The sequence below is a fragment of the Aquarana catesbeiana genome, linkage group LG07, assembly GCF_042186555.1.
Source record: "Aquarana catesbeiana isolate 2022-GZ linkage group LG07, ASM4218655v1, whole genome shotgun sequence".
NCBI lineage: Eukaryota > Metazoa > Chordata > Amphibia > Anura > Ranidae > Aquarana > Aquarana catesbeiana.
This window is the reverse complement of record NC_133330.1, coordinates 109860986-109877647: the sequence shown is the minus strand read 5'-3', so window position 1 is coordinate 109877647 and position 16662 is coordinate 109860986. Positions and strand designations below refer to the sequence as shown.

Below are 16662 nucleotides of genomic sequence, written 5' to 3'. Positions count from 1 at the left end.
TGTCTTGTCACCACAAACATTCCAAGGGGGGAATCGACAAGCTTGAGGAATGAAGAAGTGTTGGCTGTGAAGTGGAGGGATAGAAAAGACGTGTACATCATGTCCACCATCCACGATGACACCTTGGTGGAACTTCACAGAAGACGCGGTACCGTTCGCAAGCCTACCTGTATCACTGAGTACAATAAATACATGGGGGGGGGTGGATTTAAACGATCAGTTGTTGCAGCCCTATCTTTCAACTAGAAAATTCTTATTCTGGTACAAAAAAGTCGCAATTTACTTTTTTCATTTGGCCCTTTTAAATTCTTTCATAATCTACCAAAAATCAACAGAAACACCCACCACCTTCATAAAGTTTATTGAAGACATTGTCACTGCCCTGATTTATCAGCAAGTATCCCCCCCAGAAAGCATTCGCTCCGATTCTGTCAGCAGACTACATGAGCGCCATTTCCCGGACCATATTCCACCAACAGGATCCGGAAGACGACGCCAAAAAAAAATGTCGGGTGTGCACCAAAAAAGGATTTAGGAAAGATACCAGCTTCCATTGTACCGACTGTCCCTCCCAACCTGGCCTTTGCATCGGAGAATGTTTCAGGCGATATCACACTCTGGAAAATTATTAGTCCATATTTCTAATACTGCCATTTCCCCGTTTTGAATTTCTGTCCTGAATATTTCCCTTCCTCAACCAACCATATCATTGCCTTCCATGTGAACCGACCCTGGCCTGTTTCTCGACTATGCCTCTGCCTACCGTCTGCATTGTTTTTCCGCCATGTTTTTGCCTTTCACTTGAACAGACCCTGGACTGTATCGACTATGCCTCTGCCTACCGTCTATTTCTGCCTTTTACCTGCACTGACCTCGGCCTGTTGACCATGTTTTTGCCTGCCCCTTGGATTGATCTTTCACCCTGCTACACAGGGGTCTCACATATGTGAGGGGCTCCAGAATAGTGTTCGGAGTTCAGAAAACCAGTTTTTGGTTTTCTGTGTTCCCATAACAGGGTCTGGTTGCCCGGAGGCTTCAAAGCGATTTGGGTGGGAGAAGCCTCTACCCCTGTCCCCATTCTTTCCTGACCGATGCCCTAAGCTTGATGGTACTGCCTGCTCCCTGGACAAATACTCTGGCTGTGCTGACCATACCTCTGCCTGCTGCATGTACTAACTATGGACAGTATTCCTGCCTGCTGCATGGACGATCCTTTGATCCTTTTGCTGCTGCTGACCACATCCCTGCCTGCTATCTGGACTAATGCTTTGGCTGTGCTGACATCTCTACCTGTACTGACTATTCCTGCCTGCTGCCTGTTTTGCTGTCGCTGTCCACGTTCCTGTCTGCTGCCTGGACCGATGCTCTTCTCTGTGGACCACTGCACTACTAAAACTGTAGGTAATCTTTTCTTTACCCTTTACTCAGCAGAATGTATTTTGGTTTGTAATTGGTATGTACAGTACATGCTATGTGTTAGAAATATGAAGGGCTTTCAACAATGTGATAGGTTGGCAGGAATTTGTGTGTAATGTATGCTCCTAGAACAACTGACAGTGCTACTTGGATGTTGGGCCTCTGTATGTGGCCAGACTATGTAAAAGTCTCACACATGTGGTATCGCCATACTCAGGAGGAGTAGCGGAATGTATTTTGGGGTGTCAATTTTGCTATGTACATGCTATGTGTTGGAAATATCTTATGAATGGACAACTTTGTGTAAAAAAAAATGCGTTTTCATTTTTTTTCAACAGTTTCCAAAAACTTCGGGAAAAAAATGAACCATTCAAAAGACTAATTATGCCTCATAGATTATACGTTGGGGTGTTAGCTTTCCAAAATGGGGTCATTTTGTGGGCGTTTCCATTGTCCTGGTGCTCCAGGAGCTTCAAAATTGTAATAGGTGGTTGAGAAATGAGATGTGTAATTTATGCTCCTAGAATGCCTGAAGCTGCTACTTCAATGTTGGGCCTCTGTATGTGGCCAGGCTGTGTAAAAGTCTCACACATCAGCTTTCCAAAATGGGGTCATTTTGTGGGCGTTTCCATTGACCTGGTGCTCCAGGGCCTTCAAAAGTGTGATAGGTTGTCATCAAATGAGATGTGCAATTTATGCTCGTAAAACGCCTGACGGTGCTAGTTGGATGTTAGACCTCTGTATGTGGCCAGGCTGTGTAAAAGTCTCACACATGTGGTATAACTATACTCAGGAGGAGTAGCAGAATGTATTTTGGGGTGTCATTGCAAGTATGCATGTGCTGTGTGAGAGAAATAACTTATGACAATTTTGTGCAAAAAAAAAAAAAATTTCCAAGAATTGTGGGAAAAAATTACAACTTCAAAAAACTCACTATGCCTCTTACTAAATACCTTGGAATGTCTGCTTTCCAAAAAGTGGTAATTTGGGGGGTATTTGTACTTTCCTGGCTTGTTAGGGCCTCAAGAAATGAGATAGGCCTTCAGTACATCAGGTGTGATCAGATGTGATCATTTTTCAATGATTTGCACCATAGCTTGTAGACTCCATACCTTTCACAGAGACCAAATAATATACACTAATTTGGGTTATTTTTACTAAAGATATGTAGCAGTATACATTTTGGCCCAAATTTATGAAGAAAAATTACTTATTTGCAAAATTTTACAATAGAAACTAAAAAAAAGTGGGTTTTTTTTCAAAAATTTCTCTCTTTTTTCACTTATAATGCAAAAAAAAAAAAAAAAAAAAAAAGCAGTGATTAAATACCACCAAAAGAAAGCTATGTTTGTGAGAAAAAAATTATAAAAATTTGGATTGGGTACAGTTTAGCATGACTGAGTAATTGTAATTCAAAGAGTGAGAGCGCTGAAAGCTAAAATTTGGTCTGGGAAGGAAGGGTGTATAAAAGCCCTGTATATTGAAGTGGTTAAAATGTATATATTTTTCTTCAAATATGTTTTTCACTCTATTAATGTGGTTTATATTGAAGGAACTATCTGTGAAATTAATGCCCCGGGTTTGTAGAAGAGACAGAAGGGCAAGCATTTTTGTGAACACTTGGGATGCAGAGGAGAGCTTGAATGCTAGTACAAATTGGAAATGTTGGTCTTCCACACTAAAATGAAGAAAATGTTGGCATGGGGGAAAATGGGAATGTGTAGATAGACATATTGTATGTCTACTGATGCCAGAAATTTCTCTGGTCTGAGAGAATCAATGACAAAGCTTGTTGATTCCATCCAGAATTTTGGTACACAAATCTGTTTAGAGATTTTAAGTCCAGTATTGGGCAGATACCCCCATTTGGTTCTGGGACCCTGTTGCTTCTCAAATACTGCAGTCACCCTCTGGCTTTATCCTACACTCTAACGCAAATCTTCAACCTCTCCCTCTCTACTGGCCACTTCCCCAACCCTCTAAAACATGCGCCAGTCACTCCTATACCAAAAAAGGCCTCACTGGACCCCAAACTTAACACCCTGAGACCCATCTCATTACTCCCCTTTGCCTCCAAACTACTTGAACATTTAGTCTACAACTGACTGAGCAGCCACCTCATTGAGAATAACCTTCTTGATCCCCTGAAGTCTGGATTTCGCCCACAGCACTCCACAGAATCTGCCCTCCCCAAACTCACAAACGACTAACAGCCAAAACCAACGGTCATTATTCCATAATCTTATTCCTTTCCGCTACCTTTGATACAGTTGACCACCCCCTCATCCTCAAAAAACTCAATTTGCTTGGTTTCCATGGCTGCGCTCTCCGTTGGTTCGAATCTTACCCATCTCACCTCACTCTGCTATTCTCAATCAACACGTCCTCCCCGGGTCAGCCGATGGCCTCCCATGGCTTCCGCTACCATTTATATGCCAATGACACCCAAATCTATCTCTCTGCCCCTCAGCTAACCCCATCAGTCTCCTCATGCATCACTGATTTACTAACAGACATATCAGCCTGGATGTCACACCACTTCCTCAAACTGAATCTACCTAAAACTGAGCTCTTAATATTTCCTCCCCCACGTGCCCCTTCCCCTGACTTCTGTCAAGATCAATGGCACATCTATCAGTCCATCCCCACATGCCAGGGTTCTAGGGGTAACCTTAGACTCTGAACTGTATTTTCAGGCCCACATCCAAATCATGCCACCTTAGACTCCGCAACATTTCGAGAATACGCCCCTTTTTAACCAATGACACCACCAAGCTTAAATCCCTCCCTAGTTATCTCTCGCCTCGCCTACTGCAGCTCCCTCCTCATTGGATTACCTTTACATAGACTATCCCCCCTTCAGTCCATAATGAATGCCACTGCAAGACTAATCCACCTTACCAACCATTCAGTGTCCTCCACCCCTCTCTGCCAGTCCCTCCACTGGCTTCCACCCACCCAACTAATGAAATTCAAAGTACTAACAATTCACAAAGCCATCCTTAAAGCGGAGTGCCGCTTAAAAAAAAAAATTAAAGTCAACAGCTACAAATACTGCAGCTGCTGACTTTTAATAATCTGACACTTACCTGTCCCAGGGTCCAGCGATGTAGGGGAACGAAGTCCCGCTCGTCTCCCCCTCCTCTCTGCGGCACCGGCAATGTAACTGTGGGCACCCGGCTGTGGCTTCACAGCCGGGCACCCACTGGGCATGTGCGAGCCGCGCAGCGCGCCATGACTGGCCAGGCAATCATCTGGAACCTGCGACGGGTCCCAGATGATTGCTGAGAGGGAGGGGGGGAAAGGTGATCTCCCTTCCGGTGCCGCAGTGCGCCGGGAGGAAGTGGGAGCTGGAACCCTCTAAAAAGAGGGTATGCGCGCCCCCCCCCCCCCCAAAAAAAAATAAATGCCAATTATGGCATGTCAGGGGGTCACCTTCCCTTAAAGAGGAAGTTCCATTTTTGGATGGAACTCCGCTTTAACTCTGCCCCCAGCTACATCACTAACCTAGTCTCAAAACACCAACCAAGCGCTCTCTACGGTCCTTCCAAGACCTCCCGCTCTAGCTCTCTTTTCTCCTCCTCCCATGCTCGCCTCCAGGATTTCTCCAGAGCTTCTCCCATCCTTTGGAACTCCCTACCCCAATATGTAGGACTGTCCATAGAAGGACCAAGCTTTGGCCACAATCTTCATGGCATCAGCTGTAATTGTTCTCAGATAGTAGGGTCCTCAAAGGCAGGTTCATGTTCTCTATTAATATCACAAAAAAGAATCTTGAGCACAAGGTATGATATGTAAATAAAATCAATCTTCAAGCGTTAAGTACAAATTCCAATATACAAATCAACACCTAAAATTAAAGAAATGTCCTGCACTAAACATGCATATAAAAATCATAAATTATTGTGATTAGCAAACAAAATCCTGTGCATAAACAATAATAATGAATCAGTGCACAACTATCAAACTTATTGACAGTGTTCATTAAGTGGAAAACAATTCTAATGTTTCAAACACAATGATGAACGTGAAACTATAGCATCATCCTTCTTTGCAATCAGCGCACCACCAGATTGCTGTGTCCCATATATAAAAGATCATGTTCCTTTAAATCATTTATTGAACAAATCTTGTGCTCAGATGAAATCTACCACCACCCCTAAGGGTACACTCTCACCTTCTAAAGATGACCTTAAACTCAGTAAGATCTCACATACAGTGGGGACGGAAAGTATTCAGACCCCCTTAATTTTTTCACTCTTTGTTATATTGCAGCCATTTGCTAAAATCATTTAAGTTCATTTTTTTTCCTCAATGTACACACAGCACCCCATATTGACAAAAAAAACCACAGAATTGTTGACATTTTTGCAGCTTTATTAAAAAAGAAAAACTGAAATATTACATGGTCCTAAGTATTCAGACCCTTTGCTGTGACACTCATATTTAACTCAGGTGCTGTCCATTTCTTCTGATCATCCTTGAGATGGTTCTACACCTTCATTTGAGTCCAGCTGTGTTTGATTATACTGATTGGACTTGATTAGGAAAGCCACACACCTGTCTATCACGTGCTTCAAAATACACACCCCCGCCATAGTATTTCATGTGTCTGGAGTCCTGAAAGGGGCAGAGTACATGAATAGGGAGGGCGGGGGAGGTGCCGGGGGGGGGCGGCGCCCATAATGCATGGGCCGCCACTGCTTTTAGGTACACTTTACATAAGGAACATCCTCATCTGAAACTATGAGGGGTTTATTGAGTACCAAAATGGCAGATCCGCTATCCGGACTGTCCATTTCTTTTAAACCACTTGGCAACCTAAAGCAGTTTTACTACATGTATGATTACACACGATCCTGCACTTCCGGGCAGGGGGCGCGAATTGGCACCGCTGGCGGCTCGCTTCTGCTGTGATTACACACAGCAGGAGTGGATCAGCATGTACCGCAGACTTGATGTCCTCCAGCACCCACTGATCATCAGCCAGAGAGACAGAACTGCAATCTGCCTATGTAAACAAGGAAGATCGCCACTCTGACAGGAGGGAAGGCATGGATCCTGTGTCTCTGCAAAACAGGATCCACGTCTTTACGTAGTAAAAGCACCTCCCACAGTTTAGAAAAACACTGGTCAGGCACAGTTAACCCTTTGGTCACCCCTGATGTTAACCCCTGCCCAGCCAGTGTCATTAGTACAGTGCCTCCGATTGAGAACTTCCAATTGCAAGCGATTTTGCATTTTCTGCGATCGGTGCAGAAAGCTACGGATGATATTACGACACATGCGGCCTATGAGTCTAGATGTTTTCGTGGTGAGACTCAGAGAGGGTGTATCTTGATGCTCTACAAATTATTTGTTTATCCAACTGGAAAATTACCCTATATGTTGGCATGGGAACGAGATTTAGGGGAGGAGATCAAATTAACCTTATTGGTGGTCCTGGTCCACAAGGACATTATAAGAGCATTATGAATATGGCTTTGGTGACAGCGGACTGTCTTGTCTCAATGGTATTTTGTCCCAGATCGTCTTTCAAAAATGTATCCGGACACTAACTCTTGTGCTTTAGGGGATGTGGTCAGCCCAGCACGAGGTTTCATATCTGGTGGTCATGTGTCAAGGTTAGTATGTGAGCGTCCATACGCCGATCTATTTGGTGACACATGTAAACATAGTAAAGAACCCCAGAGTGGCCCCCCTCAATGAGCAGTTATCTGAAATCCCCAAACATACCCAGACTCTTATCTCTTTCAGGTTTCTTGTGGCAAAAATCCCTATAGCAACTGCCTGGAAGAAATCGGTAGTAGATGGCAGTTGGCAGTTATGAAACCTAAGCTGACATGGATCATGTTACATGAAAAGCTGGAAAGTATACTGAAAGACAGATCCGCTAGGTTTGATTGTGTCTGGGACCCTTGGCTTAAATACCTCCAACCCTCAGATGCTTGAAGAGTGCAGATAGGCGCAGTGGGCCTGTAACGGACCTCTTTTGGTTTTCCCTCCCCCCTCCTTGTTTTCTTTCTTCCCTTTCTCTTTTCTTATTTAGACTTATATGGTTTCCATATTTGCTATTTGGTATGGAGTTTTTGAAAGCATTAGTGACCTACGTCGGCTGGCCTGTGGGTTATGGAGATGCTGAGCCATTTTTTTTTTTGTTTTTCTTCGGTCCCCTGCGTGGTTGTTCCAAGCGCCCTGATAGACACAAGCTGAACCACCCTAACTATTGATTGTAGTTGATATGACAATACATTATTTTTCTGGTAATGCCTGTAATTGATATAATGATATCACCCACCTGTGTTGTGGGACTTTAGCTTATCTCTATCTTGATTTTATTGTTTGGATACGAGTTGTATACTCTCTCTTTTTCCATACAACTTTAATAAAAACATTGAAATAGAAAATATCCCATAGTTTTTTTTAGATGCTATAACTTTTGAGCAAACCAATCAATACACACTTATTGGGTTTTTATTTTACCAAAAATGTAGAGCAGAATACATTTTGGCCTAAATTGATGAAGAAATTTGATTTTTTTCCATTTTTTTTATTGGATATGTTTTACAGCAGAAAGTAAAAAGTAAAAAGAATAAAAACCACCAATAAAAAGCTCTATTTGTGGGAAAAAAGGGAAAATCTTATTTGGGTACAGTGTCGCACAAGTGTCCCCATAGTGTTTTTGACCTCTGGAACCGAAGGCTTTAAAATTGCATAGCGGTTCCCAAATAATTCAAACATAGTGGCAGAGAAATCGTTTTTTATCAGACATGCCATATGTTGCATGCATGAGAGGGAACCAAATTCAGATTATAGGAGCAGCATAATAGACTATTGCTCCAGGGCAAGGGAACAGACATCGCCCTGAGTGGTGGTTAGAGTTTCCTGCAGGCCATCTGCAGAATGCATGCTTTCTGGCCCTTTGGTCTCAGCTCCCTTTCAAAAGTAATCTACCATTGCTTAGCGAGGTCATCCCGAAGGGGTACTAACATTTATGGAGTGTGGAGAAGGTTGTGTGCGTTTGGATATAGAAGCTGCTGTAAGCCAGCACTGACCAAATTTCTGTGGCTGAGTCTCTGTAGAAGATGGCAGCAGCACTGCTGCAACATGCTGTGTGCATTTTTGACTAAAAAAATAGGCAAGGACGAGCCATCCAGGGGGCTCGACTCTGGTGCCTCATCCTCCTGAACCTGGACAGGAGGAAGAAAAACCACGTTTAATTTGTTGACGCGAGAAATGGAGACAAAATCACAGGAGTTACCGCAATAAAGTAAAAAACACCCATATACTCTGCCTACAGAACTGCAAAAAATGCCAGGACCCAGTGTAAATACATAGTGAAACCTGTTTTACCTTATGCATAATGCTTGGCCTATTAGAGGTCCAAGCTTTGCGCGTCACATTGGGCATACCCCTAAAGAGGTCTTCAGGATCTGGGAAGGACAGAAATGGGACATGGCCTTGGACCTGTAATGCACCCTGCAGCTAACTACACATTTTGCACTTCGTGCCAAGGTGAATGCTGAACGCAGGATCCAGTGCCCAAAGCAAACATTACAGGCTGGCCCTATGCAGTGAGTCCAGGTAGAGTCTTTAAGGTAAACACAAAAGGGAACTGATCCGAAAACTGCTAGAAAGGCCAGGGCAGTAAGTAATCAGATCTTGATAGAAGCTTCAGAGAAAACTGAATGGTTAAATCAATGGCAAGTCCATCACCCAAAAACACTAGCAAAACATTGGTGTCTCGCAGAGCAGGCGAGTTTGTATGGTGCATTCTGAGGGCAGCCCTAGCAGGTTGTGAGTATCCAATAAACTGGAGGTAGCTGAATATAACCCATTATCTAAAAATACAAGTCCTGTGCCTGGTACTATACAATTAAAAGACACGTTCACCTTTAGTAACAGGTCACATTTTACAATTGTATTTAGGGTAACATGTAGCATGTTACTAATGCAGCACCCTTGTTCACCCCCCAAATTTAGGGTTTAACATGTAACATGTTACTAATGTAGCACCCCCACGAATCCCCCCCCCCAATCCGCCACCGTGATAGTGGCGGGGGTTCTTCTCCCCACCACCCACTGTCACGTTTTAAAACAGCATAGCAGTGCAGAGATCCACCCACACAGCTGGGACATTTATTTACAGTGATCTGTGAATGAATAAACTACAAATACTGTCTACCATAATGGTGGACGGCTTACAGTTCTCAATGAACTACCATGGCACTCATTACCACCTTTTTAGTTTATAGTGTATGCAAGAGCCTGACATTGTATCCGGGGTCTACTGATCACAGATGCAATGCTTTGCAAGCTGAATGGTAAAAAAAAAACAAAAAAAATTACACAGGCCATTTTATGCAATGCGACATGGCATTACTTTAATTGACAATTGTGCAGTCGAGCGACACTGTACCCAAATAAAATACGTTTTTTTTTCCCCCCACAAATACAGCTTTCTTTTGGTGCCATTTGATCACCTCTGTTTTTGTTTTATTTTTTGTGCTATAAACAAAAAACCACCAATTTAAAAAAAAATATATTTTTTTTTACTTCCTGCGCTATAACATATAAAATAAAAAAAAAAAAAATGTTAAAATCTATTGTTTTTCATTAATTTAGGCTAATAGGTATTCTGCTACATATATTTGTTAAAAAAAAAAAATCAAAAGTTAAAGCGTCTGCAATCTACGGGATATATTTATGTAATTTTTATATATTTTTTACTAGTAATGGCAGTGATCAGTGACTTATAGCAGGACTGCGATTTTGCGGCGGACAAATGGGACACCTGACACTTGACTTTTTTTGGCAACCAGTGACACTAATACAGTGATCAGTGCTAAAAATATGCACTAACACTCTACTAATGACACTGGCTGGGAAGGGGTTAACAACAGGGGCGATCAAAGAGTTAACTGTGGGCCTAGCTGGTGTTTCAGTGTAGTGGGGGGAGGTGCTTTTACTAGTGGAAGACATGGATCTGTTAAAACTTTACAGGAACACAGGATCCATGCCTTCTGTACTGACAGAATGACAATCTGCCTTGTTTACATAGGCAGATTGCCATTTTGCCTGTGTACAGAAAGATCAGCATCTGCCAGCTGACAGTCTCCGTGGGACCCATCAGCTCCCGCTATGTAAATTTACAGTAGGAACGAGCCTCCAGCGGCGCACATTCACACCCAATACCTGGAAGTGCAGGATCACATATACATATATACACATACATATATATACATATGATCCTGCGCTGCGAAGCTGCTCTGTACCAATAAATGTGCTATAGGGCTGTCGGCAAGTGGTTAAGATATAAAAGTTAAATTGATAAAAATAGTCAAATAAATTATTAGATTCAAATAGATACAAATCGACAATTAAAATATTCAACAAAAAAAAAATCTGCTTCAATACAGATATGACTCTAGCAATACTTTCTTTTAGGTGCTAAATGTCATCAGTCTGATGTTCAGCATTATTCAAACCACTTCCTCAGATTGCAGGTCATCCTGGACCTGCCCCAGCCTGTTATTGGCCAGTAAAGGGAGAAGTAGTGCAGTGATGAGCTCATCTTTGTGTCGCTCTGCTTTCTCTTATCTAGCCACTTCCTATCCACACATCAACCAACTTGTTCCTTGTACTGCTTCTTCCTCCCACACTCCAGCCCTGCTGTACAGGGATTAGAAGAAGCTGTTACCAGGTCAAATTTGGGTACTTACACTTCTTGTATTAAAAAAAATACATTCTGTAACTGACAACCACACCAGATAGGAATCACCGATCTACTAAATTTCATGAAAATACTGGCCTGCTGGGTTACATTCTTTTACAGATAAGTTTAGAATTATTACATACCGCTCCGGTGTTTTGCTGCCGAGTATCCAGGGCTCCTGCAAGACCATCTGCGGCTTGTGGATCCTCATACTTCACACTGATTGAGATAAGTTTGTCAAGAAATATACAGTTACAAGGAGGTGAAAATAGATGAACGTGAAAAGTATATAAAAATATATGATATAAAAATAGAGACAGAATAAAAGCATAATAATCCATAATGACTGTTAACTTAGCAAATAAGGACAAAAGGAACAGCTGTGGGAGAAGGCCACAAGTGTCATCTTCCAATATATAGATGTGCAACAAACAGTCACAGAACATTTCAGCAAAAAGAAACCTTGGATTTTTATCATAACCTCATATTTTTTATCATACTAATAGTGCAAAACAGCACTTGTTTTTCTGTTAAACAAGCTGTCAAGGTTCTTTGACGGAATGGGGTTAAATCAAGCAGTGGTCTATAGACTCAGGAGGAAAGTTTTACCACAAATAGCACAGCAAAACTTTCCTGAATGTACAGCAACACAAGAGTTAATTTCTAAGCAAGTGAAAACCCCAATCATACTAATCTTCCAAGCCAAATGTAAATTGCTGTGTAGGATTCATGTCAGTAGGCAACCTGAGGCTGCTGTACACAGTTGGATTCAATCCACGGTATGAAGGGATTTTAGGTTGTTGAAGGTCAATCCGATCATAGAAATGCTCATCAGAGAGAGGTCCGCTGTTAACAATGGCCTCCAGTATAAAGTAGATCCCCACCACCATGCCGCTAATCAGAAAGAAAGGCACAAAAGCTCTTAAGTGCTTGCACCAGCCACAAAGCTCAGAAAGGTGCATGGTTAGCAGAGGCAGATACAAGTCCAAACAGAGAACCAGACAGTGGCAAAACAAGGTTTAGAAAGAACACAAGTGGCTGTATGAAAATGAATGCGTGCATGAGCGTGACAGAAAAAAAAAAGGCAGAAATAATTTAGGTTCAGATGAATGTTCTAATCCTTGAAGCTACAGGCGATCAATACAGACAGAAAAGCAGCAGGAGACCTGTGAAAGATGTGCGTGTGTGCCAGAGAGGAGTCAGAAATAGAATACAGACCAAGAAGAGTGTAATTTGATGTCACCCAAAAGGAGGTCTCACTCCCCGTCAATGACCAATGTTCATATTTTAACAAGGGGTCAACTTTCACCTTCAGCTATCTCACATGACTGGTCTTGGGTTTCTCAGTTCACAGAACCTTGATTTACAACACCAGGCACTACTTCTAATTTCATGAGCCTTAATGAACAGGTTGGATACCTTTGCGTGTCAAGAACAGAATGCAATGATTTGCAAATCTCAAACCCATATTTTATTTACAATAGAAAACAGAACAAATATTGAATCACTTCATGCAAATTGCCATACACGTATGTCGGTACTTTGACGCTAAATACCAGGGTTAGGATGGCAGCAGGTAGTGGCTTGCCTCTCTGTTTAAGATAAAAGTGGTCTCCAGGGTGGATTCACCGCAAGATCACTTATATCGGCAGCGTGAGAGCCCCCCCTTCGTCGCTCTCCGGTCGTCTCCACCACTTACCGGACCCACCAGTAGCGGCGGAGATGATCGCGTCCTCTCCCGTGGATGCCTGGCTGCCGAGGGGAAGAGGCCTCTGTATGGTTCCATGGCATGGGAGGGCGGAACTTCCCCCCATAGCTCTTAAAAGGAGAAATGTATTTATTTTTTCAATTTTTATTTTTATTGCATTTTAGTGTAAATATGAGATCTGAGGTATTTTTGACCCCAGATCTCATATTTAAGAGGTCCTGTCATCCCTTTTTTTTTCCCTTAAAAAGATGACCCAAATTTTTTTTTTTAAACTGTCAAAATAAAAAAAAAATCTAAAAGGAAAAAAAAAAAAAACGAAAAAAAAAAAAACGAAAAAAAAAAAACTTTGAAAGTGTGACGTCCCGACGAGCTCGAACGTAGAAGCAAACGCATATGCGAGTAGCGCCCGCATATGAAAACGGTGTTCAAATCACACATGTGAGGTATCTCCGCAATCATTAGAGCGAGAGCAGTATTTCTAGCCTTAGACCTCCTCCGTAACTCAAAACTGGTAACCTGTAGAAAATTAAAAAAATTGCCTATAGAGATTTTTAAGGGTAAAAGCTTGTCGCCATTCCACGAGTGGGTGCAATTTTGATGCGTGACATGTTTGGGTATCAATTTACTCGGCGTAACATTAACTTTCACGATATAAAAAAAAAATAATTGGGCTAACTTTAGTGTTGTATTATTTTTTAATTCAAAAAAGTGTATTATTTCCAAAAAAAGAGCGCTTGCAAGACCGCTGCGCAAATATGGTGTGACAAAGTATTACAACGACCGCCATTTTATTCTCTAGAGTGTTAGAAAAAAAAAAATATTATATTATATATAACGTTTGGGGGTTCCAAGTAATTTTATAGCAAAAAAAAAAAAAAATGATTTTAACTTGAACACAAGTGTAAAAAAGAGGCTCGGGGCTGAAGTGGTTAAATTGAGAAAATGTACCATTTTAAGAAAAAAAATAAGGTAATCTTGAAATAGAAGGCAGCAAGAAGTCTCAAAAAAGTTGGGACTGGGCAACAAAAAGCTGGCAACGTAAAAGGTACTAACAAGGAAAAGCTTAAAGAACATTTTGCAACAGGTCAGTAATGTGACTGGGTATAAAGAGAGCATCTCGGAGAGTCCGAGTGTTTCAGAAGTAAAAATGGGCAAGGGTTTACCAATCCGTGAAAAGCAGTGTCTACAATCTGAGCATAATGTTCCTCAATGTAAAAATACAAAGACTTTAAAATATCATCATCTACAGTACATAATATAATATGAAGAGTGAAAAAGGAGAAAAAGGAACACCTAGGGGGCAGAGCCTTTTATTTATTCACATAGGACTTTAAGGGATGTAGAATTGTCAGAGGCAACAAAGTGAAATGACTGTATTAAAATCAAATTGGCTTTATTACAAATTGATAAAAGCATAAGTCCAGTCAAAAAATGACTGCAGACTCTAGCAGTGTCACACTGTACATACAGGACAGAACATAATTATTAATTTGATAAGTTGATTATGGAGTGGAGAGGAAAGGTTTTAGCAGACTTATGCCGAGTACACACGACTGGACTTTTCTGCATCAAAGGTCCGACGGAACGAATCAGTCGGACAATTCGATCGTGTGTGGGCTTCATCTGACCTTTTCTGTCTAAAAATCTGACGGACCTTGGAAATAGAACAAGTTTCAAATCTTTCCGACGGACTCAATTCCTATCAAAAATCCGTTCGTCTGTATGCTAGTCCGACGGACCAAAAACGACGCAAGGGCAGCTATTGGCTACTGGCTATGAACTTCCTTATTCTAGTCCGGTCAAACGTCATCACGTTCGAAAGGATCGGACTTTGGTGTGATCGTGTGTAGGCAAGTCCTTTTCGTCGAAACTCCGTTGAAAAGTCCTTCGGAGTTCAGTCCGACGAGAAGTCCGCTCGTGTGTACGCGGCGTAAGGCAATTGAGGGACCTTGGGGTCAGCAGACTCAGGCTACTGTAATGCTAAAATCTGGAGTTAGACTTACTGGTAACTCCTCCAACACCACATATTAGAGCTGCACGATTCTGACTAAAATGAGAATCACTTTTTTGTGCTTAGGATAAAGATCACGATTCTCTCACAAGTCTCACGGCGTAACATCGTCTTTCACATTATACAAAAAAATTGGGCTAACTACTGTTTCGTTTTTTTTATAAGACATTAAACGTATATTTTTTTCCAAAACAATTGCATTTAAAAGAACGCTGCGCAAATAAAATACATAAAATATTGCAACAACCGCCATTTTATTCTCTAGGGTCTCTGCTAAAAATATATAATGTTTGGGGGTTCCAAGTAGTTTTCTAGCAAAAAAAATACTAATATTAACCACTTCCAGTCCAAGGCCATCATATGACGGCCTTGACTTTCAGTGGGAATATCTGAATGATGCCTGCAGCTACAGGCATCAGATATCCTTGTTTTCAGCCAGTGATTCTGTGCACCATAAGAATGATCATAGTGGCAGTTCCGTCGCTTGATCGTTCTTACAGGCGACGGGAGGGGACAACCCCCCTCCCGCTGCCATCCGGTGCTTCTCTGGGCTCTCCCATGCCATCAGGGACCCAGAGAAAGAATCGGCCACTGCCGGATGATGACCATAGAGATTTCCAGTGACCAGATGGTCACCAGTCATCTCTACGACCGTCAGATGCCCGGGCGCAGCGTTACGACGTAACGTCCAGCCCACGATAGTAAACAAACGATCGCGGCTGGTAAGCATGAGATCATGAATTTTTTTTTGATCTCATGCTTTCCTGCCTGGACTTTTTTTTTTTGATCATTTTTATTCCTATTACAGGGAATGTAAACATCCCTTGTAATAGGAATGGTGCGTGACAGGTCCTCTTTATGGAGAGATGCGGGGTCAAAAGGACCCCACATCTCTTCAGATGTGGGGTCCTTTTGACCCCGCATCTCTCCATAAGAGGACCTGTCACACATCATTCCTATTACAAGGGATGTTTACATTCCTTGTAATAGGAATAAAAGTGATCAAAAAGAAAAAAGTAAAAGAGAAAGTGTAAAAATAAAAAAAAAATAAAGTAAAATAAACAATATATATATATTTTTTTAAATGCCCGTGTCACCGGTAGATCACGCTCAGGAGCGAACGCACATGTCCCACCCACATATGTAAATGCTGCTCAAACCACACATGTGAGGTATCCCCGCGTCCGTTACAGCGCGAGCAACAATTCTAACACTAGACCTCCTCTGTAACTCAACTGGTAACCTGTAAAAAAATGATAAAACGTTGCCTATGGAGATTTTTAAGTACCGAAGTTTGGCGCCATTCCCTGAGTGTGCGCAATTTGAAAGCGTGACATGTTGGGTATCTATTTACTCGGCGTAACATCATCTTTCACATTATATAAAAAAATTGGGCTAACTTTACGGTTTTGTTATTTTTTAATTTATGAAACTGTCCCCCCCCCCCAAAAAAAACACGTTTGAAAAATTGTTGCGCAAATACTGTGCGAGATAAAAAGTTGCAACGACCACCATTTTATTCCTTAGGGTGTCTGCTTAAAAAAACATAATGTTTGGGGGTTCTGCTTAATTTTCTAGCAAAAAAAATATGATTTTTACATGTAGGAGAGGAGTGCCAGAATAGGCACGGTATGGAAGTGGTTTACTTGTAAGAAACAAGTGTCAGGAAAAAGGTTTAGTCCTTAAGTGGTTAAACCAGATTTACAGAACGAAGTTCATTCCTTTGATCCAAGAATAAAATGTTACAATGTATCTATCTCCGAAGTCATAAATTTGGCAGGCTTCCTGGATTTTATTTTTTTGTCAGCTGTC

At 41.7% G+C, this 16662-nt stretch overlaps 1 protein-coding gene across 3 annotated transcripts in view; it reads right to left on the bottom strand.

Moving 5' to 3' along the window:
• TOM1 (target of myb1 membrane trafficking protein) overlaps nt 1–16662 on the bottom strand; it is a 532535-nt gene that overhangs the window by 71953 nt on the left and 443920 nt on the right. For all 3 annotated transcript variants that reach the window (XM_073592626.1, XM_073592625.1, XM_073592627.1), the window contains exon 12: nt 11275–11350. In XM_073592626.1, coding sequence (XP_073448727.1) covers nt 11275–11350 — 76 coding nt within the window. The remainder of the gene's footprint in view (nt 1–11274; nt 11351–16662) is intronic.